The sequence below is a fragment of the Mus caroli genome, unplaced genomic scaffold (assembly GCF_978045245.1).
Source record: "Mus caroli unplaced genomic scaffold, Mus_caroli_1 scaffold_5, whole genome shotgun sequence".
In the NCBI taxonomy this organism is placed as follows: Eukaryota; Metazoa; Chordata; class Mammalia; order Rodentia; family Muridae; genus Mus; species Mus caroli.
The window spans coordinates 148,850,389-148,874,327 of NW_028227260.1; the positions used below are offsets into that span (position 1 = coordinate 148,850,389).

Below are 23,939 nucleotides of genomic sequence, written 5' to 3' on the forward strand. Positions count from 1 at the left end.
CAGGTCGGTACTCCTTGCTAAGCATCTTTACTAGAATCTCATTCCCAACTTTAGTTTGTACACAAGTGATTGGATTCTATTCCCTCTTTCCTTCCTAATAAAAGTGCCCTGAGTAAGTGTAGGTAATACTCTCTAATTCTGCGAGCCTTAAATTCAGTTGTGCTTGATTGAGACCCAACTACCTCAGGTATACAAATGGACTCATCCTGGAAGATTTTCTTCTTATTTATTTGATTGTGGCCAACTATTATGGGTGGAAAACCAATGTTTATCCAGAAAAATATAATATTTCAGAGGAAATTGTATAGATCTTGGCCTTTTACTTTTATAGGAGATGCAGGCAGATTGTTTAGACCTCAGGCTAAACAACTTGAACTGGGCTTCTCTTCCTATGTTTAATTGGCATATCCCCAAAAAGGAATGGCATTATTCAACTTGCATGATTGTAATAGCATTTATTAAGACCATTTATTCAATAAAGATCTAATGTGTGCATCTAATATATTTGTTTTGTTTCTAGGATTACAAATGACATTTGGGATGTAAACCGCCTAGTGCCTTGCTGTGTTACAGATTGTTACTGCTAGTGTGTTGTCAAAGCTGTGCGTTGACATTTGCATGTGTCACAGAAGTTAGGGCTATGTGAGACATGATGTTGTCACCATCCCCTCTAGGTCCCTGCATGGCCAGGATCCCTTCAGAAGTAGATGAGCTTCCAACACCTTGGAGACTGCAGCGTGGCCGCTTCCAATCGCAACCGCTAGAGGGCGTGCGGTCACTTACCGCCGCAACCTCGGCATCTGCGCTTGCGCCTCACTGACACAGCTTCCGCCGGCCTCTTTCCAAAAAAAGCCTTTCGCCCCTCCCCGCCCCGCAAGGCTCCGCCTCCGTTGCCCCTAGCGTCTGTTTGTTGACTTCCGGGAGCACAGTGGTGGTCGATGCCAAGAGGGTCGCGATGGGGGTCCCAGGGGGTAGGGCAGTACCTTAGGCCCAATCGAGTCGCCCCTGCTATCTTTCCGAAGCAGGCACAAATTCCGTTCGCAGGCTTCGGCATGGCGGAATCTGAGTCACCGGTGCCCGGTGAGTCGCGCGCCCCCAGTCGTGGCGGCTGGCCTGGAGGGAGGGTCCGCGGGCGGGCGGGCGGGCGACAGGCCAGGCCCCGCCTCCGAGCCGGCCCTGTAGTGGTACAGGCCGCTACCTGAGCCTCAGTCAACCGCCCTAGATTGGCGTTTGGGAATAAATAAATTCCCTTTGTCGGGCTGGAAGAAGGGACAGGGACCGAGGACATGAGGGACCCTGTATGTGTTATTAGCAAGCTGAAATAATGGCTTTTCTTGGAGGCGGCGGCAGCCATTATTCTCTCGCGAAGCATCCCAGGGTCTCTCAACACTTGAGCAAGTGAATGTCCCCAGGACCCGGTTAGATACAGAATTCAGTAACGAGTGGAACGCGGGGTGAAAGGTTAAAAAGAATGGAAGAAACGAACTGGATAAAGGGAGAAGGAGGGCCTTCGGTGAATTTTTTTTTTTTTTAAGACTGACTGTAGCGAAGTCTTTTAAAATTATGACTCCTTACGGCTTCCGTACCGGGTAGCCCAGGTAGACATTTCCTGGAGCAGCATTTATTATAAGCGTAGCGTTATAGCGTTCTTCAGCTAAAATGGTGGTCATAATCTACTGAACTGGTTTTTGCATATACTCTAATGGGCTGTTACTAGCATTATGAAAAATAACCACTATATTTGAGCAGAATTGGACATTTAAATATGTATTGCACTTTCTGCTGTGGTCTTGGCTCAAACAGAATTTGATTCTACACCTCTTGGAGCTCATACCTTAGTGAGGGTACAAGAAAATAGTTACAATAGGCTTGACGTTAGATGGCAGAGAACAGAAAGAAACCACCTAACCTTGGTTTTTGGGTTAGGGGAGTGTCTGAAGAGATATTCTGGGGAGCCAGAGTAAACACTGTTAAATTATTCCTTGTAGGGAAGCCTTGAATCATTTCGAGGTCCTTGCCTCCCAAGGCTCAGTGACTTGAGTCGAACTGGCTTGCTTCAAGCTTGTTCTCAAGTGGTTTAGTCCTGTGCACATTGATATATATTATTAATATTTACATTCAGTATGCTTTCTCTGGAAATTTCCCCCAAACTGGGTCTGGCTTTCTATTTGAGTGTGGTGTGTGTGTGTTTAAATAGTTACTTGGAAATGTTAATGGATATTTAGTCTTTTGAAAATGATACTGGTCCAAGTCTGTGAATATTCCTCAGATCAGACAATGGCAGTTAAAGAATGTCAAATCTCAGCCTCCATCTCCAATCCTCATGGACTGATCCGTAACTTGAACTTGAATAGCCAAGGTGTTTCCATAGTAAAACCTGGGTAATATGCTGTCTTTCGCACTGAAAGTATTGAAAGCTGTGTTTGATTTCCTACCCAGCATTCTAGTGATATGAAAATGGTGGTAGAGTGATAAATAGTGTAGAAGGGAAGTTTTCTGTTTGAAACTTTGCACAAACTTCAGTGTAACTGATATTTCTTAGAGGAACGTCTTGTGCAATGGGTATAAGTAGCAAGGAAAACCTACAGTATCAGTAATACAGTTGAGCAAATAGAATACTTAGCAATAAATATTTTGGTAGCAATTTAATTAGAGAGATTTCTGTGTAGAGCATAATTAATTGCCATATGGCCTCTATTCATTGCAAGATTCTGAGAAACCAGTAATTTCCAATGTTTGTAATAGGACTTTACAGAGGTAGCCATCAGCTAATATGTTGGAGATTATAGATTCTGTACTAGCTTCTTTATCATAAAAGAGAAATTAGTACAACCCTGTGTTTACAATATTGTAAATAGATTGTGTACAACAAACCTGTTCGTACCTGTGTTAAATTCAAGGCATATAAGAATGTGTATTGGTATTAAATGCCATTTAGTAATAACCATAATGATTAAAGGAGGAAGTTAAGGTTTGGTAAAGTAACCCATTGAGTATTGTATTAAGTATTAGATTAGGAATTTGAATACATGATTACCCTCCCATTTTAAAACATTTTCTCTCTCCCTTATCTCACTGTGTGTGCCAAATTCTGGGAGTCTTTTCATTCTTGTGTGGGTGCTGGGGCTCATACTCTGATTGTGGTCTATAATTGACTTTTAAAGCCTTGTATAGCTTCCCATAGTGCAAGTGAAACAGTATGAAACAGTATGTAATAATGTGCTTACGTCTGCCCTGCACCTAGCTTTAGTGGACAGTCCCAAGCATTGTCAGTAAGAGTTTGGCATTTGTAGTAACATCCCTCCCTCCCTTGTATGCAAACACTGGCAGTCCCTTGGAAGGGGTAAAGAAATTCCAAACTCACTTAGACCCTTCCCATGAATTTCCTGTGGTATTAAGGAAAAACTGTAATACTGTTTCAGTTCTGAGTGTGGGGAAAAATGTCCTTAGTCAGGGACCAGACTGTGGGGTCTTAACCAGAGTGAGTAGAAGGTACATATTGTATCAGCTCATTCGGGACTTTGCTGTCCATCGAGTGTCAGCAGAGCAATTAGTAATGGATGATGCTTCCCTTGTCATTGTATATATTTACGTCATATCACTCAAGGAATAGCACATATTCAAATTAACAGATGTCATAGATGAAACTAAAATGAAGTCTGAGGATTAGAACTGAATTAAGGTGAAAGAATGAAGGTTTAAACTGTTTAGACAGATTCAAAGCTGTCAGGGAAGAAAGCATTTCTATGTGTGTAATTGGAAATATTTTAATAACAGACATCATGGTTCAAGTTGTGAAGTAAAAACTGTCTTACATTTGTAGATACAGGTGCCGTGTTTACGTTTGGAAAAACTAAATTTGCCGAAAATATTCCTAGCAAATTCTGGTTTAAAAATGACATACCCATATGTCTTTCATGTGGAGATGAACATACTGCTATTGTTACAGGTTAGTATTATAATCTTAAATGGAGACAGTAATTCTTAGAGAAACCTAAATATTACTAGAGTTGTGTTTAATAAAATTCTTTTCTGCCTAATGTTAGGAACTTTTACACTTACCAGAGTCAGCTCATACCTAGAAGGAAAAGTAACCTGCTTCAACACAGAAAGATACATTTGAAAAGTCTGATTTTTTCTATTACTTCTAGTTTTATGTCTAAAAAATATCATTGATTTGAAACCCAGGAACCCCAAAGAAGGTGATGGTCTACCATTTCATTTGACTATATTTTTACTTTTAAAATGACTTAAATGTTACTGTTATTGTCTATGTAGAGAAGAGGCTTTAGCCTGTGTTAAACATATTATACGTATATAGAATGTGGTTTTGTCCTTGTCAGAGAATTCTTTATAAATTGACTCAAGAGTCCTTTCACCTTTAAACTAGTTTTGTATCGTTAAATGGCTTTTCTCCATGCATACCTTTCTTGGAATCTATTTCATTACAAGAGAAAATTGTTAACATAAGTCTTAAAAACTCTATACCGAATTGAATGTGCCCATATAGAGACAAGATTTATTTTTTAAAAATAAGAGACGCTCTTATTTTTGCTCTTTGATATATTTAAGTGTATTTTCTTATTTCCTTGTGATTCATTCATTTCTTGTTATCTATGTGAGGATTGCTTTAATTTGTTATTTATTTTCCCCTCCCACTAGGAAATAATAAATTGTACATGTTCGGAAGTAACAACTGGGGTCAGTTAGGATTAGGATCAAAATCCACTATCATCAAGCCAACATGTATCAAAGGTTTGGGTCTTTTTTTTTTCTTTATATTGTATTATTTATATTCTTTTTAAAAATATCTTCCAGATTACAAGAAGTAACTTTAGTACTGATTCTTTGACTCTTTATTTTCATAAATGAAAGCTCTTTAATGTTTGTATTTTGTAAGTTTTACTTGAATGTTGCTAGCACCTACATTTAGTAGGCGGTGGCGAGTTCTGCCGCTGTGGTCGGAATAGTCTTCTTTATCTTCAGGGCCCACATTTCAATTTCAGCTTAAGATGTTGCTGTGAACTTATCCTAACCAATGCTATTTATATGATTATCACTGGACTGTTAATGTTATGCTTAGAAAGCATGTACCTGGGCACAGACTACTAAACACTATGGACTTACAAATACCTAATAGAACATTACTGCAGACTGTAAGATCCATGACTATAGAGACAATTAGTCAACCAATTAATTAGGAGATATTTGTAAATGTCTACAAATATGTAGATGAGCAACTTGAGCTCAAGTGCATGCCTATGATTGTTAATCTTAGGCCCTTTGTGGAGTGTGACAGTTGGTGAGAAGCAACACAGGACAATGGACTGGACCTTGATGCATTAATGTTATGATGTGTAATAAACTGTGGAGAAACCTGGATTGGTCGTGAAGAACACTGATTTAGAGTCACATATGTAGGGTCTTAGAGTTCAGTTGTAGGTTACAGATATAGTTAACGTTTCTGAGTGTGTATAGCATCCTCCAAGCTTTAGGTTCCATCCCTTGAAGTACAATAACTGAAGGAATCTCAGTTTTACCAGTTACTTATCATTTGACCTGGACTATTTGTCATTTTCATATCCATAAAATATTGTAATTGTCATATTCTCGTGTCTAGCTCTTAAGCCTGAGAAGGTGAAACTTGCTGCCTGTGGAAGGAACCATACCTTAGTTTCAACAGGTACAGTATTTATCCTGCACAGTTTCTCTCCAGCCTTGAGAACTGAGGTCTCCCTTTAGTAGGATGTGTGGTCGTGCAAAATGGATGCATGTGATACTTTGTTGGTAGGTAGACTAGAGTTTTAACAGTGTTGGTGTTTAGTACATGTGCTTGCCTTCGCAAACATACAAAGAAGTGCTGAGTACCTAAAGATCAAGGGGTAGCATTAGTGCGTTGTTTCCTCCTCTTTCTTGCTCCTTGTTCCTTCTCTGTGATGTGTTTTGTGGAAGCCATAGGAAATTCTACCAAAAGCAGTCGTCTCTGTTTTAATCAAAATCTAACTAGGCAGTATAATGTATCTAGAAGTTGATAAAGTGATTCATAAATTTGTATAAGAAATCAAAGGAGAGACACACTAGTCAAAACAATTTCCAAAAACAACAAAATTTGGGGCTAACAGTATTCTGAATTCAGTCTCTGTCATAAAGCCACAACGGTTATGAAAATGCAGTACTGATGAAGATTAGATAAAGTGGAATGCAGCACAGTAGTGTTGAGAAGCAAGCCAACACAGATCTCTGACGAACTTCTGCTTTTAGGTTCTCTCCTCCTAAGCTGTAGCCGCAAGAGTTGATTTCTAACTACTGTTTGAGGCCAGTTGCGTGGAGGCCATGCTGTTGAGGGAGGAGTGCCTTATTCACTGTTTCCTCTGCTGCCTGGCTTCCTCTCTTTACTTCTGTCTCCTAGCTAGTCTCCTTGCTGTATCTTCTCTATACCTCTCTTACCTTTGCTTATATGTTTATAACTGTTAATACAGGAGATATCTGCTGTTTAGTAGCGTGTCTCAGAAGCAGGGTGGCTAGAGTGTTAATTAATATTTCTTCCATATGTGCAGATACTGGTGGCGTATATGCAGCTGGTGGAAATAATGACGGCCAATTGGGGCTTGGTGACACTGATGACAGAGACACCTTTCATCAAATTGTCTTCTTTACACCCAGTGATACCATTAAACAGCTCTCTGCTGGCGCCAATACATCAGCTGCTCTGACTGGTAAGGAAGACTTGCTCTGTTTCTGCACCAACTCAGGAAATACATGACAGTATCAGCTTTCTGTGTACGTCCGAAAGACTAAAAATGGACTGTTAGAGCTATATGTATATTTTGAGAGGGAGATACATACACATGTAGAAAGCGATTGATAAATAAGTTCTCAGCTCTGCTAGCTATCCATTATTCTTTTCGATATTAAACGTTATCATCATTGCATATTCTGAAAAGTATACTTCAGGCATCCGCTGAACCTAGGATGAGAAATACCGATTGAAATCAGTTGCGATGTATGTTGTTAAAGTGTGGCTTGGAACGGTCATCACATCCCTGCGTTTTCCTTTTCTAAAGGAGAGATAAGAACTTGTCTTTCAGATTCTGAGCCAGGACCCATGTGACCTGAGGAAGCTGCTGCCTTGCAGTGCTCTTCCAAGCAGGAGATTCTCTGCAGATCTGCTGTGGGTTGGGGCCACTGGGAAACCAGTTCTTTTTGATTCACCAACTATAATAATTTACTATTCAGTCTTACTCCTTCAGTTTTTATTTCTAGTTTTAGTTTTGGCTTATCATTAAATCAGCTTGAGGATCCACGTTTTAACTCACTAAACGAACTTGCTGAGTATTGTTGCAGTATTAGTCTCTTTAACTTCAAGGTCACAGGCATGCTGGTCATCACTTCATGGCTAGCTTGTGCTACAAAGTAAGATGCTGTTTCAAAAACCAATAGAAGTAAACAAGTATTGCTAATCCCTAAAATGCTTATCCTCCATTTAGCAGAACTGTTCATCACACTGAAACGTCATCAAAAAGACAGAAGTTAAGATGTTAAGATGTTATTTATATGCTAGTATCTCTCATCCTCTAAAGCTGGAGAAGCTGTATTTCACGTGTACAGTCCTCATGAAAAAGATTAGTGAGAGTCACTGTGTCCACTGTGACTGAAGAGCACGCTTATCACGCTGGGCACTCGCTCTTCTCCCCTGGAGACGTGCAGGCGCTTTCTGTTGTCTCTCAGTTCAGTGGCAGCCAGACTACCTAGCAGGAGGTGATTGTTTCTGTGTGTGGTGACATTAAAAGGACGCAAAGGAAATGACGTCCTGTTTTTAATATTGAGAAAAATATGGTAACTAAAGTGATTTAGCATCATTCTCTGCTTTTTCTCCTTGTAGAGCATATGACATTAGAAATTAAACTCCTAGGTCACAAGCTAGTGTAAATGTCTTGGTACTTTTATGACATATCATTTCCAGTACTGAGTTAGTGTTTCAAAGGAGGAGCAAAATAATAATGTATTGTGTATTATTTTTTCTCTTTTTGTTTTTTTTTGAGACAGTCTTACTTTATAAATCTAGCTGGCTTGATATGTATTACATAGCTCTGACTGGCTTTAAATTCACCACAATCCTCCTGTCACAGGCCCTTGAGCTCTGGTATTAGAGACGTGAGCTGATCCACCTGGCTGTATTGTTCTTTTCAGAGTTTACTGACAGAGGAAAGAATCATACTATACAAATGACCCTGATTTGACCATTACTCACACACACACACACATTGAAGTATCATTATATTGTATTCCATAAATATTCTGTAGTTATTATATATTAATAAAGAATAAAATAAGACTAAAAATATAATCCAGAAGGAAAATGATAGTCTGTAGGAAATGTTATAGCTTGGGAGCCTGGTTAGCCCTTTAAAGACTTTTCTCCCTTTATGCTTTCTTCATAGAGGATGGAAAACTTTTTATGTGGGGTGACAATTCTGAAGGGCAGATTGGTCTAAAAGATAAAAGTAATGTATGTATCCCTCATGAAGTGACTGTTGGAAAGCCAATTTCCTGGATCTCTTGTGGATATTACCATTCAGCTTTTGTAACAAGTAAGATGAACAGTTTTGATTCATTTCCCAGTTATTACTGCTAATAAGATTATTCACAGTTCACATGTTGTTCAACTACTGAAATAATGTGTGTTTTAATGAAAACCATTTCTCTGTTTCTGTATTGACAATTTATAATTTCAAATGTTCTCTGACATGCCAACTTCTTAGAAAGTGAATACTAGGTCTATTATAAAAATTTTAAATTGCTATTTTAGAAACCTTTCTAAATGTTGGTTCTCAACTTTCATAGCCTTGTATGGTGTTAAGAACAAGACTCATGAGCCATTTTCCCCTGGATTCACTTCTGTACTTTGACCTGCTCTATTTGTCCTGTCCTGCTAACTTTTATTGTTTCAAATAAGTGAGCCATAGAGTATTCTTGTGAGAACCAGGATGAAGATTTGATGGAGAAGGATGTGGCCTTGGTCCTTTGGTAATACATTTCTCCCTATCTGCAGCTTTTTCCCATTCCTGGGTCTATTCATAGTCTCTGCTTGGAAGTGTTGAGTTGTTAGAGTCTATGTTGACACCTACATTCTTATCAAGCATTAAGGATAGCTGTCCTAGTTAACAATGGAAGGAGGATTGTGAATTTCCTCTTAACCAATCATTTCTTAATAATCAGATGCCCAGATGAAACAGTTCAGTGGATTCTTTTAGAACAGTAGTTAATTCAGAGACTCATAACTGGAAAAAATGCTGAGACTAAGTGATTAGCAGGTACCCAGCCCTAAATCACTGCCTCAAAAGCTTAGGAAGAGAAAATGGAAGAGCTGGAAGATAGGAGGAGTGTATGAAATGCCGTCTTCTGGACACGATGTAGCACTGCACATGTGTGCTGTGGTTACTGACATACAAGATCTGTAGAAGGTGGGGTGCCCATCATGGATTGGGGGACCTGATGAGGCACCATCCCTTCTCAGCAATATCATGGTTACAGCCAGAGGGGAAGTCAGTTATTCTCAGTGGAGTAGCCACTAGTAGGTGGCCAGTGTTCCAGGAAACAAGCCTTTACCAGTGCTCATGCAAGAATCCCCAGTTAGTGGATCAGCAAACAAACAGAAGAAATGAACACAGGGGTGGAAATGGGAGAAAGGCCTTGGAGGAGCGGCATGAGAGAGGGTTATACAGGCATGCAACTGTCAAGAATAAGAATCAAGTTTCAAGTGTTTTGTAGAAAATTAAGTTGATAAAAGCATAGTACTTACCATTTAGAGGTTTATAGCTACAAAATATATAATGTTTATCCATCTAGAAGGCATTTAAGACTCCAAAGATATTTTATTGACTCTCCCAACAACTTTGTGTGAGACTTGTGCCTTCTGTGGTTTCATATACCAGCTAGAGCCAAGGTGATGCTGCACCCTTTACAGTTTATAGACCAGACCGCATGGTTTCTCTCAGCATGGGGTTTCCCGACATACACAAGGAAGTGGGAGATGCAGCAGCAGCAATGACTGAATGACTAGGCACTGCCTAGATCTCCTCAGTACTTCTCTAGTCTCTATTTTGTTTCTCTGTATGAAACAGCAACTCCATGATGTGGGCTCTTTTCTTCTGATCTCAGAACAACAGTGATTACTAGTGGACTCAGAGAGGAAGTTACAGGATTGCAGAAGTGAGTAAGAGAATAAGAAAGTCTCTGCTTTCAAGAAGCTCACACTCATGTGGTAACTAATGCAAAGGAAAGAAAATAGTGTTCCTGTGGACAAGGTGGAAATAGTTGGTAGTGCTATCTGATACAATGTAATCGTCATAGTGATTTGATGTATGCATTTCATACATAACCAAGCTTTCTAGAGCAAGTATCATTAAAAAACAAAGGCAAAATAAAGATCTATAGTTCTAGCTTCTTAGGAAGCTAAGGGATAAGGATTCCAAGTTCAAGGCATGCTACAAGAGTGAGTTCAAGGGCAGCCTGGTCAACCTAGTAAACCCACTCTCAAAACTTGAAATATATAAAGAGGTACTGGGCCTTGAACTTGCACTCCAGCTCTGGACTAACGTGTGAGGCATTAATCCCCAGAACCACCACCTCCCCCCGCCCCTCTCTCTCTCTCTCTCTCTCTCTCTCTCTCTCTCTCTCTCTCTCTCTCTCTCACACACACACACACACACACACACACACACACACACACGTATGCCACAAAGGTATAGGGAATGTGTAAGGTAGTCTTAGCTATGTTTTTTGAAAAAGCAAAAATGATTTTCTAATTCTTTATAGTAATGAATTCTTTATGAAAGGTACTAGATTAAAATAACTAGGAGTAAAGAGGAAAACAATCCAGTCTTTCTTTTTTTTTTTTAACCTTGCAGTGACAGACATCTTAGGAAAGATCGGGTTTTCTTAATTCCTGGGTAAGGTTTTATGGAGCCTGAGAACATGTGGCAGAGCATCTATATTCTGTTTCTCCGTGTCCCCATTAATCACTGTGCTTCTCCTCCAACAGTGGACGGGGAGCTGTACACTTTTGGAGAACCCGAGAACGGGAAGTTGGGCCTTCCCAATGAGCTGCTGACCAATCACAGATCACCCCAGCGTGTGCTGGCCATTCCTGAGAGGGTGACTCAAGTGGCCTGTGGTGGAGGGCACACTGTGGTTCTCACAGGTATGTGGGGAACGTGCTGCTCCATTCCCTGTATTAAGTAAGGACATTTTAATGATCCTTTTTACTGTGCCAAGATACAAACACTCAGGGCTGGAGAGACGGCCCAGTGATGAAGAGCACTTGTTCTTCTATCATGAGTCCTGAGTTGGACTCCAGCACTGGAGTTGGGCAGCTCACAAATGGCTGTGTAATTCCAGCTCTAAAGGACCCAACACCCTCTTTTGGTCTCAGTGGGCACCTCCACACACAACACATAAATAATAAGGTAAGTCTAAAAAGAGGAGAATGTAACATGAGCTATAACTTCTAAAGAGATTTTAAAGTATAATGTAGGATTTTTATCTCTATATCTGATGCTGTTTTTTTGAAACCTTTCTTAGATATAACAGACACGCGTCTGCTGTCCAGTGCATCCTCATGCACTTGTTGGCTGCTGGGAACTACCATTCTCCACGACTTTGACTCCTGTAGATGCTGTATGGAAGCAGGCTTGAATGGCTTTCGGTTATGATCCTTGCCTTTCATTTATATAGATAATACATACTTCTGGCTCAGGGAAGACCTTTTTAAGTAGGAAAAACTGAATTCTGCTGAATTATATTCATCTAAAATTAATATTTTTCCTAAAATACTTTGATTTGAAGAAGCTGTTTTCATACTATTTTCTGATGTTAATAATGTTTTATATATTTATAATGTATAAACTTAAATAATTCTTTGTGTTTTTTTTAATTTTTATTAGATATTTTCTTTATTTACATTTCAAATGTTATCCCCTTTCCTGGTTTCCCCTCCAAAAACCCCTATTCCCTTCCCCTTGCTTCTATGAGGGTTCTCCCCCATCCACCCACCCACCCACCCACTCTTGTCTCCCCCCTGGCATTCCCCTCCACTGGGGCATGGAGCCTTCCTAGGACCAACGCCTGACAAGGCCATCCTCTGCTATATATGCAGTTGGAGCCATGGGTCACTTCATGTGAGGTCTTTGGTTGGTGGTTTAGTCTCTGGGAGCTCAGGGGACATCTGGTTAGTTGATATTGTTGTTCCTCTGTTATAATAATAATTCATTAAAAAGTGGGGCTTTTTTTGTTTTTTTTGTTTTGTTTTGTTTTTTGGTTTTTCAAGACAGGGTTTCTCTGTGTAGCCCTGGCTGTCCTAGAACTCACTCTGTAGACCAGGCTGGCCTCAAACTCAGAAATCCACCTGCCTCTGCCTCCCAAGAGCTGGGATTAAAGGCGTGCGCCACCACAGCCCCGTGGTTAAGTTTTATATTACAGGTAAAAAAGAAATTTGAAACCTTCAAAATAGTGTCAATTTGACTTGTGAATTTGTCTTTTTTTTAATTAGAATTTTCTTTATTTACATTTCAAATATTATCCCCTTTCCTAGTTTCCCCCCTGAAAATCCCCTATCCACTCTCCCTCCCCCTGATCCCCAACCCACCCACTCCTGCTTCCTGAGCCTGGCATTCCCCTATACTAGGGCATAGAATCTTCACAGGACCAAGGGCCTCTTCCTCCCATTGATGACTGACTAGGCCGGCTTCTGTTACATATGCAGCTAGAGCCATGAGTCTCTCCATGTGTTTCTTATTTAGTGTGATATGCCAGGTTGTTTGGGTTTCTAGTCAATATGTTAAGTTATGTTCAGCAATTTATAATATGAAAACCAAATAGTTGTCTCCAAATTTGTTAAGCATCAGATTTAATTTACATAAATAGTATTGTAGTAATATTTTTAGATAATACATTTTTATTATGGATTTTTAAATTTAAAAACTAATAAGGGCTGGAGAGATGGCTAAGTGGTTAAGAGCACTTGCTGCTCTTATAGAGGACCTGGGTACCGTTCTGAGCACACATATTGGACATCTCATCACTGCCTGTAGCTCCAGTTCCAGGGTATCTAGTACACTCTCTGGCCCCTGGAGACACCCGCATGCATATGGTGCACAAGCACACATAGTCATTGCTTAATCTGCAGCAACCCAGAATTAGAAATGCCCCCCCAAAAAATTTTTAATTAGGTATTTTCTTCATTTACCTTTCAAATACTATCTGTCCCAAAAGTCCCCCATACCCTTACCTGCTCCCACTCCCCTACCCACCCACTCCCACTTTTTGGCCCTGGCATTCCCCTGTATTGGGGCATATAAAGTTTGTAAGACCAAGGGGCCTCTCTTCCCAATGATGGCCGACTAGGCCATCTTTTGATACATATGCAGCTAGAGTCAAGAGCTCCGGGGTACTGGTTAGTTCATAATGTTGTTCCACCTATAGGGTTGCAGACCCCTTCAGCAACTTGGGTACTTTCTCTAGCTCCTCCATTGGGGGCCCTGTGATCCATCCAATAGCTGACTGTGAGCATCCACTTCTGTGTTTGCTAGGCCCCGGAATAGTCTCACTAGAGACAGCTATATCAGGGTCCTTTCAGCAAAATCTTGCTGGCGTATGCAATGGTGTCTGTATTTGGAGGCTGATTATGGGATGGATCCCCGGGTACAACAGTCTCTAGATGACCATCCTTTCATCTCAGTTCCAAACTTTGTCTCTGTAACTCCTTAATAGCCATTTCCTGTGTGTCTGGCTGTGGCAGGCAAGATTGAATGGGGAGGTACAGGAGAAGATATTGTGATAAAGGAAAAGTGTAGATAAAACTAGTACACTTAGAACAGGCAATATGATATATAACCTACTAATTAGGAGATAGGGTATATTAAAATAAGAATCTCTTGCCATTGCCTCAATATGCCTTTATATCCTTGCTATGAATATAGTTTCTGTAAGGAGTTTTATCTCTATATTTCCAGCGTTCTTATTGGAGAGAATTATTATTACATGTTCACCAGTAGCCCTCGTTCTCAGAGGAGTTGATTAGATATTTTTCAAAATAATAGTTCTTCACAACTGAATATTTTAAAACTTACCTGGATAGATTTTTTTTTATCGGATTTATTAGCTAGGGTTTTAACATCAGATGATCTGAGGAACTTGCCCACTGGCTGCAGCTAGCAATAAGAATATTTGCTTCTGGCTTTAGTGAGGAATTAATTTCTGCTCTCCTTTCTCTGAGAGTCCACATAAGAAAGTAACATGACCACCATGTTTCTCCGTACATTGACTGGTGAGATTGTTTCATCAGTAACTTTCGTCATCAGTCATATATCCTTTTTGTACTTCCCATCTCTAGATGATAAGTGAGCACAATTTACTGAAATACTGAAGGACATTTGCTGTTGCCTCAGTATAGCAGCAATATAGAGGAAGATTTTCCCCTCCTGTATTGTAAAGAAAATTTGCTTATGAATACATACATCTAGCATATCTACTTTAAATTTTAATTTTTCATCAAATAATTTTCTGATATTGTGTGTGCCTGTGTGTGCACGCACACATGTTCATCTATGTGTGTCCATGTGCATGTGTGTCTGTGTGTGTTCATGTGTGTCAGTTTGCAGATGCCTGCTGTGTTCAACAGGTCAAACCTGTGGCTGCTAGGCATGTGCTCTACCTCCAGCTCACAAATTGTGTTTGATGGAATTTTATTAACCCACTTTTAAAAGTAAGGGATTACCTGTGTAGGAAATGTCTCTTTTTCGAATTTGTGGCAGTGAAAGGAAATAGTTTAATATCAGAGGAGAGTTTCTGAACTGATGTAATTATAAATGCATTTTAGGTTATTCTCTGAATTATCTATCTTATAAGATACCTGATGATTACAATAATTCCTTTTATGGCAATTCATAAAAGACAAAATCAGACCCACATCATTATTTTGTAACTTATTTTTCTTCTCCTTCGTCATTGAAAACTTCCACTTCATATCAGTATTTTTATGAACAGTTCTTTTGCAGGCAATTAATGTCCATTCTAAAAGTTCAAATGCCAGTTATTTCAGATATGATGTACTTCCATGCAACTCTTTTTATGTATGTGTTCACTTCCTCTCAGAGAAAGTTGTGTATGCCTTTGGGCTGGGGCAGTTTGGACAACTGGGCCTCGGCACTTTTCTCTTTGAAACATCAGAACCCAAAATTATTGAGCGTATTAAGGATCAGAAAATACGTCATATTTCCTGTGGAGAAAACCATACAGCTTTGATGACAGGTATGAGATAATTTTTCTTATTTTTGTTTCTAGAATTGGATATTGTTTATCATAATATGAATGATAATGTGGGAATGAGTGTATCTAACTTCTTAGGGAATTTATGCCTGAGAAAATGGAATTATGTTATTGATATTTTAAATATAAGGTTATAAATAAGTTTAAAAATAAATTAAGGTATAATTCAGCTTACAATAAATATGGGTGCTGTAGTATAGCTCAGTGGGAGCACATGTTCTTAGCTTTATGAGGCCTTAAGCTCAATCTCTGGCACCCAAAACAAAAATTACCCACATTTAGAACCTTAAAGTAGACCTTTGCTCATGAGTAAGACCATAAAATCCTTTTGAAATTGTATTTGTTTAAAAACTCTTAACTTTTCCAAAATTCTCTCAAGCCGGAGAGAAAAATCATACAAGAAAAGCTTATTTTTCTACCTCTCAGTAGAGTAAAGCTGTAGTCATGCCCAATGAGAGTTTAGGTTGCTTTGACCACTAGGGGGCGTTTCAGGATTGACTCTTTCCTTCTCTTTGGAAAGTAGTAGACAGAGAAGGGCATTGCAGTGACCACCAAGGGGCGTTTGTACACTGACTCCTCTCCTTTCTTGGCAAAGTAGTAGGGAGAAGAGCACTGCAAAAACTACTGAGCGGATACATCTCCCTCTTTGTTGTTTTCTCCGTTACCAAAGGACATGTTCCTTTGGCCTGCTTACTTCTCAGTGTCATAAACTAGATGCTGTTGATAAGGTGGAACTCAATAAAAATCTCCCTTGAAATGACCTAGCACTTTGTAACAAAAGGACCTATTACTCAACTTTTTATCTAAAAGCAAAGTAAAACATGAAAAAGTCAGAAATAGTTCTAGTATATTTGAATAATCCAGACTCTGGCATTTCTGTCTTCTTTCCTTCTATCCAAACCTTCTCCAAATAGAGCAGAGCTCGTGTAACAGTGTTTTAAAAAGTAGAAATTGGAAAACATGAACTACTACCATAAATAGTTCTTATGGTAGTTTTACTACCATAAAGCGTTCTTTCTCACAGAACTCTTCAAGAAAAATGACCTGCCCATTATCAAGTATTGATGATCTCCTTTGCCTAGCATGTAGCAACACTATGTAGGGTATAAAAAATGTATCATCCACTCATTGTTCTTCCTGTAGGAGCTGTTGCTAGGCATTCCTTAACAGTGGTGCCCTAATGCTAGCCGCCCTGTCCTAGTGCCATTGATGGGGGACTATACTCTGTATGAAGCATGTGTCTTACTATAGTTATTCCCTTAAGTTTGCAGAGGACTTTTCTGACCTGATGAAAAGAGTCTGGCACAAATAGCTGCATTTTAAGTTTGTTCGCCATTTTCCTCTTGCATCCTCCCCAGGGAACAAGTGTTACAGATTTTGTTCTCTCATACAAGGAGATATGTGTAGTGTGCTGATTGTTCCCCAGCTTGAAGCTCTATACTTTTTTTTTTAAAAGCTAACCACTCTCCAAATATAATACAAAAAGGTATAATTTAAACAAATTCTCCTATCCCTAGTGTGGTTCTACCTGCTTTAGACCCCGAATCTCTAACAGTTCTATTCATTTGGCTTGCTGATTATCTTTTAGCTTCTTGTCTAATCTGTGGTCTCTATTATACAAACCTTCCCATGTAGTACTGACTCTGCCTGGTGGATGCTTTCTTTCTCTTTCTTTCTTTCTCTCTTCCTTTCCTTCTTTCTTTCTTATAGTGAAATTCTATCTTTTATGATTCACTGTGACAGCCTTCTCTATTCCCCTGACTAGAGTGAAATTCCCCTTCTCTGTGCCCTGATTGGCTTCTGCTTCCATGACCTTTGCCCCACACCCATTAAATGTAGGATATGCTGGAGGGACTAGCTAAGAAGTGCAAAAGTTAAATGTAACTGCTGGGCCAAGATGTGACAGGGTTAGTTAGAAGTGCTAGGATTGCTTATCATTGTATGTCCACCAAGATGGGACCCAGATACTGATGTGGGGATTAGTCAAAATGGTTGGTTCACCTCTGACAATTGCTTGGGCAGCATTCCACAGCCCAAGAGCTAACCTAATGAAAGAGACAGCCCTATTCTAAGTGACATAGCTCTCCACCAGCAAGAAATTTGCACCCCTGGGAGACATAAATGATGTCTAGGGACATTTCTGATTTTCATTGCTGGAGAAAGGAGTTATTCTACTGACAAGTAGTGGACAGAGGATAGTAATGGTGCTAAATAGACGGCAAGGCATAGGGCAGACACACAAGGATACTTTGACCACTAAGATGTAGTGGTCCATTCTCAGTTCGATTGCCTACTGTTGTATGTAGAACCATAAACACTATATACTGCTTGGCTCTGTAGACCAGAGTGAATTTAATTTACAATTCTATGAAAAGGTTATAATTGTAGTAGAATTTAATGTATTTGTCTCTAAGTAGAAATGGACCTTGTGTAACATCAGTTTTGTTTGCATTTTAGAACTAGGCCTCCTGTATACTTTTGGAGACGGCCGCCATGGAAAGTTAGGACTTGGAATGGACAATTTCACCAATCAGTTCTTTCCTACCTTGTGCTCTAACTTTTTGAGATTTGCAGTTCAATTGGTAAGGGTTTCATATCCCCTCTTGTATATTTTATACTTCTAGATTTGAGTCTCTGGTTATTTCATAGGAAATGCATATTTTTATCTTTGTGTGAGGGTTTCATAGGTACAGCTCATAATACCTGTAAGAGCCAAGTGTTAGACATTGTTTTCCTCTGGAAAAAAAAAAAACTCTCCTTTTCTAGTTTTCTTCCTTTAACAACATTTTTCTACAAATATTGAGTTTTCTGCTTCCTTTTAACTTTTCTTGGAAACTAGGACTGTGCCATGTCTGTAAGCTTTGTATCTCATGTAGCAAGCACCAGTAGAATGTCTTGCTCACACTAACTACAGGGCAAATGAAATGTCACTGGCTGAACACTCTCCAACCCAGCCCTAGAAGAGACTTGATACTAAATGAAGAATGTTGCATATTGGTGGAACACTGAGATAAAAATTACTCTTTTCAGTGGCACAGGAACATCACCATCAGTCTTTCTGTTTTATTGTTTCTAGTATTTTTGCCAGTTAAGAACTATAGACATGGGCTGGAGAGATGGTTGAGTGGTTAAGAGCACTGGCTATTCTTCCAGAGGACCCAGGCTCAATTCCCAGCAATCACATAGCCCACAACTTTCTGCAAATCCAGTTCCAGGGGATGTGACACTGGAATATATGTGTGACAGGACACTGGCATTTGTGCATCAAAACATCTCTGTACATGAAATAATTAAAAACAAGAGCAGTGGACATGTAAGCTCTTGTTACCTGCTGGTACTCTTCTTGCCTCTCCTCTCTTGGTCCTTTCCTAACTGGGGTAGTTTTAGTTACCAGCTTGATACAATCTAGAATCACCTGGGGAGGGAGCGAGCCTCACTTGGACATTGGCTACATTAAGTTGGCCTGCAGGCTTGCCTCTGAGGAATTTAAACTAGGTTCTTTGTCCTCTGAAGCCACATCCTGAATGAGGGCAGCAGCGGTTTGCTGGCTGGGCCCTAACTGGCATGGATGCTCTCTGCTCCTGGCTCTGGATGTGATGGGCTTACCTCCCTGAAGCTCCTGTCCCGGACCTGCTTGCTTTGGTGGGCCTGAATCTGCAACCAAGAGTGAAAATAAACCCTTTCTCCCCTAAGTTGCTTTTTTCAGAGTATTTTATCCCAAGAACAGGAAGAGAAAATAAGATAATAACCATTTAATGAAAGCCTACTGTGTATAAGATATTGGTCTAAATATTAGGAATGCAAGTTACTCAGTGATGAACAAAATACCAACTGCTAATTTGGTGATCTTTATGGAGAGGATGCTTTGAAGGTATGCAGTTCTTGTATCACCAAGAAGAGCCCTGCCAAGTGGCTTGAATTTGAGTGTGAAAAATAGTATAGGCTCTCCCTTCAATGACTTCTATTAACAAGTTAAGACCACTTACATTTAGAATTAGTATTGAGATAGATTTGCTAATTTCTGTAGTTAAAACATTAATAAAAATATAATTATATCCCTTCTCCTTTATCCCACCACACCCCCTTTTTTCCGAATTCCTCTCCTCTCCTTCTTTAGCCTTATATCTGCACAAATGCATATGTAGATATAACTTGCTGAGTTATTCTATGTTGCCTGCATGTACATAGTGTAGGGTTGGCTCCTTGGCATTGGCTAAGCAATGAGAGGGCTCATTTCTAAAGAAGACTAATTCTCTTTCGCCCTGCAGTTGTTAGTATAGGGTTTTTGTAACATTTTTATAAAAAGATTTATTTCTTAAAACTCATTGGTGGTTATATTTTTTATTATTTCCTCCAATGTGCTTGTATTTCACTCTAAAGTCTTATAAGCCTTTAATTTAGAAAGTGTTCTCATAAAGGAAAAGGCTTGGAGACATAATCTTTTCTTTTTATTTCTTTTTGACAATTATATATATTATATATGTTATGATTGCATTCATTTCATTACTCTGTCATATTCTCCTCCTTCTCCTTCCTTCTCCTTCTCAGTGCTTTCCTCTCAATTAGTACATCTCTCACTCTCATGCCTTTTTTTTTTTTTTTTTTTGGTTCACTGAATTTAGGATTGTTTACATAAGCATGATGAGAGGCTGTTTGCTAGAACATGACCAACACACTACTTAAGTGTTTAAGTGGCGACACCACTTACGAGAATGTCTCCCTCTCCCTCAGTAACCATTATCTGCTAATAGTTCCTTAGAACAGGGTGGGAGTTCATGGATACCTCTCCCTCTTCCTTAACCAAATGTTGAAGGGCCTAATCTTATGCAGACTTTTTACAGATAGGTATAACTGCTATATATTTATTAGAATGGTCAGACACATAGTTATTCCTGAGTAATTTTCCTACTAATTATTCTTTGGATATTTGTGACTTTAACATTTTTCCAAGATCAAACATAACATTTTCAAAGTTATGAGATACCTGTGACAAGGGCATTTTTTCTATATTAAATTGAAAGTAAATGGTGGATCAAACTGATTTTCATTTTCAGCCAGTGTTTAAGGAATATATGTTTAATTCATGTACGTGTGTATGTGTGTGTGTGTGTATATATATATATATATATATATATATATATATATATATATATATATATATAAAATTTGGAGAGTGATAGAGGAAAGCTATGAATCAGACAGTCTCTGAATTTTGCTTCTAAGAAATGTCTTGGTGCTAATCTGGTAAGTGTTAGCCCATTTGTGTTTGATGTTAACATTGAGGAATTCTTTTGTGGACTTCTGCTTGCAGATTGCCTGTGGTGGATGTCATATGCTAGTTTTTGCCACTCCACGACTTGGTACAATAGATGAACCTAAATCTGAAGACATATATGAGCCTTATATAAGTTCAGGTTCTTTTTCCATCAATGACCTCTCCCCAGGAAGTTCACTGAATAGATCTTTATCAGCACGTCTGCGGCGAAGAGAGCGGGTACAGTGTGGCTGCATTCTGTATGATAGCATTAGCGGGTACAGCGGGTATAGTCTTATCTACCACTGCAAAAGAAGCAGGAACAATCCTGTTTACTTTTTAAGTCAAAGGAGGGTCTTTCAACATGAAAGTGGTAATAAAATGGTCAGAGATAAAGGCTTTGAAGTTCAAAGTTAAGATATTAAATAATACAAATGATTATCATGGATAGCCTTTGTTTATAGATCATTATTAAGCACACAGCACAGTTTTTATAGATCTTCCTTATCTCAGAGTGGTCCCTTGATTGTTTTTAAGCTGTATGTGGATTGATTGTTCCATGTTTTGTTCTAATACTGTGATAAGAACATTCCTATCCATGTAACACAGCTTTCAGAATGTACAGTACAGTATTAGCATGAAAGATGCAGTGTACTATTATACAGCAGATATGGAGGACTTAATCATTTAGTGTAACACTGCTGCCTTTTGTGGTGAGCTTCCTAAGCAGTAGAAGTTATAGATTTAAATGATGAACCACGGAAAACAAAGAAATAAGCCATTTACTTGGAGACAAGAAAGGCTTCCTACCAGTTACATTTAGAGACCCTTTTGCTGTTCTTTATAATTGCTATATAAGTCGCACATCTTTTGAAAGAAAATATTAATACTTAAAATCTTTGAAATTATTTTAAGTTCTAAAATATGTTCCTTTTGAAGGGAAAAGGTCAAGTCTATATTTTATTATGGAAAAGTATGTATGGAAATACTGAAAACTGTCCCCAGTCTGTGGCAAGTTTGTTTCTTATGAGCAAATTTTTGTTTCTCGGAGTAGAGAGATGAAACACAAACACACTTCCTAACACATCATCTAAGATATAAAGACAAAGAACAGAAGGGACATTGGCAGACTTCGAAGCTTTCTTTTAATTATTTTCAGTAAGTGCAAGAAAGTGTGTGCAGATGTTACATAGAATGGCATTTGACAGTCTGTTTAAATTATTTTAAAGGAGAAACCCCCATGCTCTGCTTCAATGGTGGGAACACTGCCTCCATTAGAGGGGACTTCTGCCTCCACTTCAGCTTATTTTTACCCCAGTTCACTCCCCTTCCATTTGTCTGTGAATAACTACCCAGAGAAAAGCCCCTCTGACTCCATGGAGCCGCTGGACTCAGGTAATATTGGCTGCTTTCAAAGGACACGAGCCCTGCACCCTGCCATTTTCATGCTTTTCTTGAGATGTTTTCTCCTGGGCCAAGGACATAGGTTAGTGGTATAATATAGTACTTGTGTAATGTAGGTTAGACCCTAGGATTGAGTCCTAGGGTCCTAGGAAATTAATGAAGCATGTGGATCCCCCCGCCCCCAGTTTGTTATACTATCCTGTTCCTAGATAGAATCTGACATCTCTAATTGGAGCCAAAATCTAGATATACCATCCAGCCCTCAGCACAGCAACTACGGAGCAATGGGTAATATACATCGAGTCATTTTAGGCCTGAATGTTTCATGAAGCGGATGGGAATGATAGTCTTGATTTCCTTGGTAAGTGAAGCGAGGCTCAAAGACATGGAGTAGCTTTCATCTGATCGTTGAGCTTATGAATGGAGTGGACAGGATACAGATGGAAATTCTATAATGCAGCTGGGACGTATCACAGTGCTTCTGTGCTTACCAGGGCTGATGCACTTCAATTGATCTAAGTTGCATGCTTGGTTGGGTACTTCTAAACTATGGGATCAACGTAATTTCCCAAAGCTTCAGTTTCTTTATTTTTGAAGTGGGTTTAATAATACTAAAGTAAATGTCTGGGAAAGAATCACAGAAGCTAAAGGTCCTTCCTATGTATGACTGACACCTGCTTTTGATCTGTAGAAGCCACATAGAGGTCCAAAGAGAAAACTGATTGACTGCATAAAATTGTCTCCTATCATATACTGTGCAGACCTAATAATCATAATTCAAAAAATTTAATAAGTACACAATTAAGAGAGAAGTTGTATGAGTTAAGAGATCCAGCATGAAAAATCCATGGTAACGTATTCAGCACCTCTATAAACGCTTCCTATATACACGTAACCTCATTCCGTATAACCTATAGGTTTTATTATTGAAATTACAACTTCATTGCTTTACTAGTGTATATCTCTTATACTCTACTTTCTCTTCAGATCATATAAATCCTTTTTATATGAATTTGATTATTATTTTTATTATTGATATTATTTTTATTGGATATTTTTCTTTATTTACATTTCAAATGTTTTCCCCTTTCAGGTCTCACCTTTGCAAACCCCCTATCTCATCCTCCCTCCCCCTGCCTCTATGAAGGTGCTCCCTCCCCACCCACTATCATCATCATGAGATGTGATTTTAAATCAGAGTCTTGCTTTTGCAGTATGTTGGTGTGTCCAGGGCTTGCTGTTGTGGGAGAACTGAGTTCTGATGATGCCAAGTAACCTTGGTTTCTGTTGCTTATGTCCTTGCCCTTGCCTCTCGCCATCTGGTTATCTCTGTTGTTACCTGGTCTTGCTGTCTCTGTCTGTGGCTTGTCCCTCCTGCAAGCCTGTGTGTCAGTATTACTGGGGGACCAGTTTTTTCTGCGAGGAATTTGGGTATGGAGTGCTGTGGCATAGGGTCAGCTCTGGCATGTAGATAGAAACCAGAAGGATCCTGTCCCCTGCTGTTCCTTGGTTCCTGTGTTCCGGTAGTTCTGTTAGAGTCTCTATTGGGCCAGGCATTTGAACCAAAGTGGTGGTCTTACCTGTGCTTCCTCCTGGGAGACCAGCTCTCTCTTGCTGGTATTTGGGTATATAGTGCTGTGGCACAGAATCAGCTCTGGACACTCTGGCACAGGATTAGAGGGAAACAGGAAGGCTCCTATCCACCCAGGCTGCTTGTTGGTTCCTGTGTCCTGAGGGTTTGAGGCAGGTCCCTCTGAGCAGAAGTGGTGGTCTTACCTATACTCATAGGCTTGTCCACACTCCTTGGAGGGTCACTCTCTCTGGCCACTATTTCTGTATGGAGCGCTGTGACACGGGATCAGCTCTCAGATCATATAAATCCTTAACCCTTTTCTATTATGTGCCTCTCCTACATAATTTTATTTGTAGACATTGAGTGTCTTTCAGGAAAATT

The 23,939-nt window shown here is 39.4% G+C and overlaps 1 protein-coding gene across 7 annotated transcripts in view; it reads left to right on the forward strand.

Moving 5' to 3' along the window:
- The first annotated feature begins 465 nt into the window (after positions 1–465).
- Positions 466–23,939, forward strand: part of Rpgr (retinitis pigmentosa GTPase regulator) — a 52,155-nt gene continuing 28,681 nt past the window's right edge. For 3 of the 7 annotated variants that reach the window (XM_085838274.1, XM_085838273.1, XM_085838275.1), the window contains exons 1-11: positions 477–1,080; positions 3,824–3,949; positions 4,663–4,755; positions 5,621–5,683; positions 6,558–6,716; positions 8,442–8,591; positions 11,045–11,203; positions 15,154–15,309; positions 17,785–17,909; positions 20,639–20,821; positions 21,811–21,976. In XM_085838274.1, coding sequence (XP_085694400.1) covers positions 939–1,080; positions 3,824–3,949; positions 4,663–4,755; positions 5,621–5,683; positions 6,558–6,716; positions 8,442–8,591; positions 11,045–11,203; positions 15,154–15,309; positions 17,785–17,909; positions 20,639–20,821; positions 21,811–21,976 — 1,522 coding nt within the window. In that variant the 5' untranslated portion in view covers positions 477–938. Of the gene's footprint in view, positions 1,081–3,823; positions 3,950–4,662; positions 4,756–5,620; positions 5,684–6,557; positions 6,717–8,441; positions 8,592–11,044; positions 11,204–15,153; positions 15,310–17,784; positions 17,910–20,638; positions 20,822–21,810; positions 21,977–23,939 lie in introns of all 7 variants that reach the window. The other 4 variants (XM_085838272.1, XM_021153023.3, XM_085838276.1 and 1 more) reach the window with 4 other exon arrangements.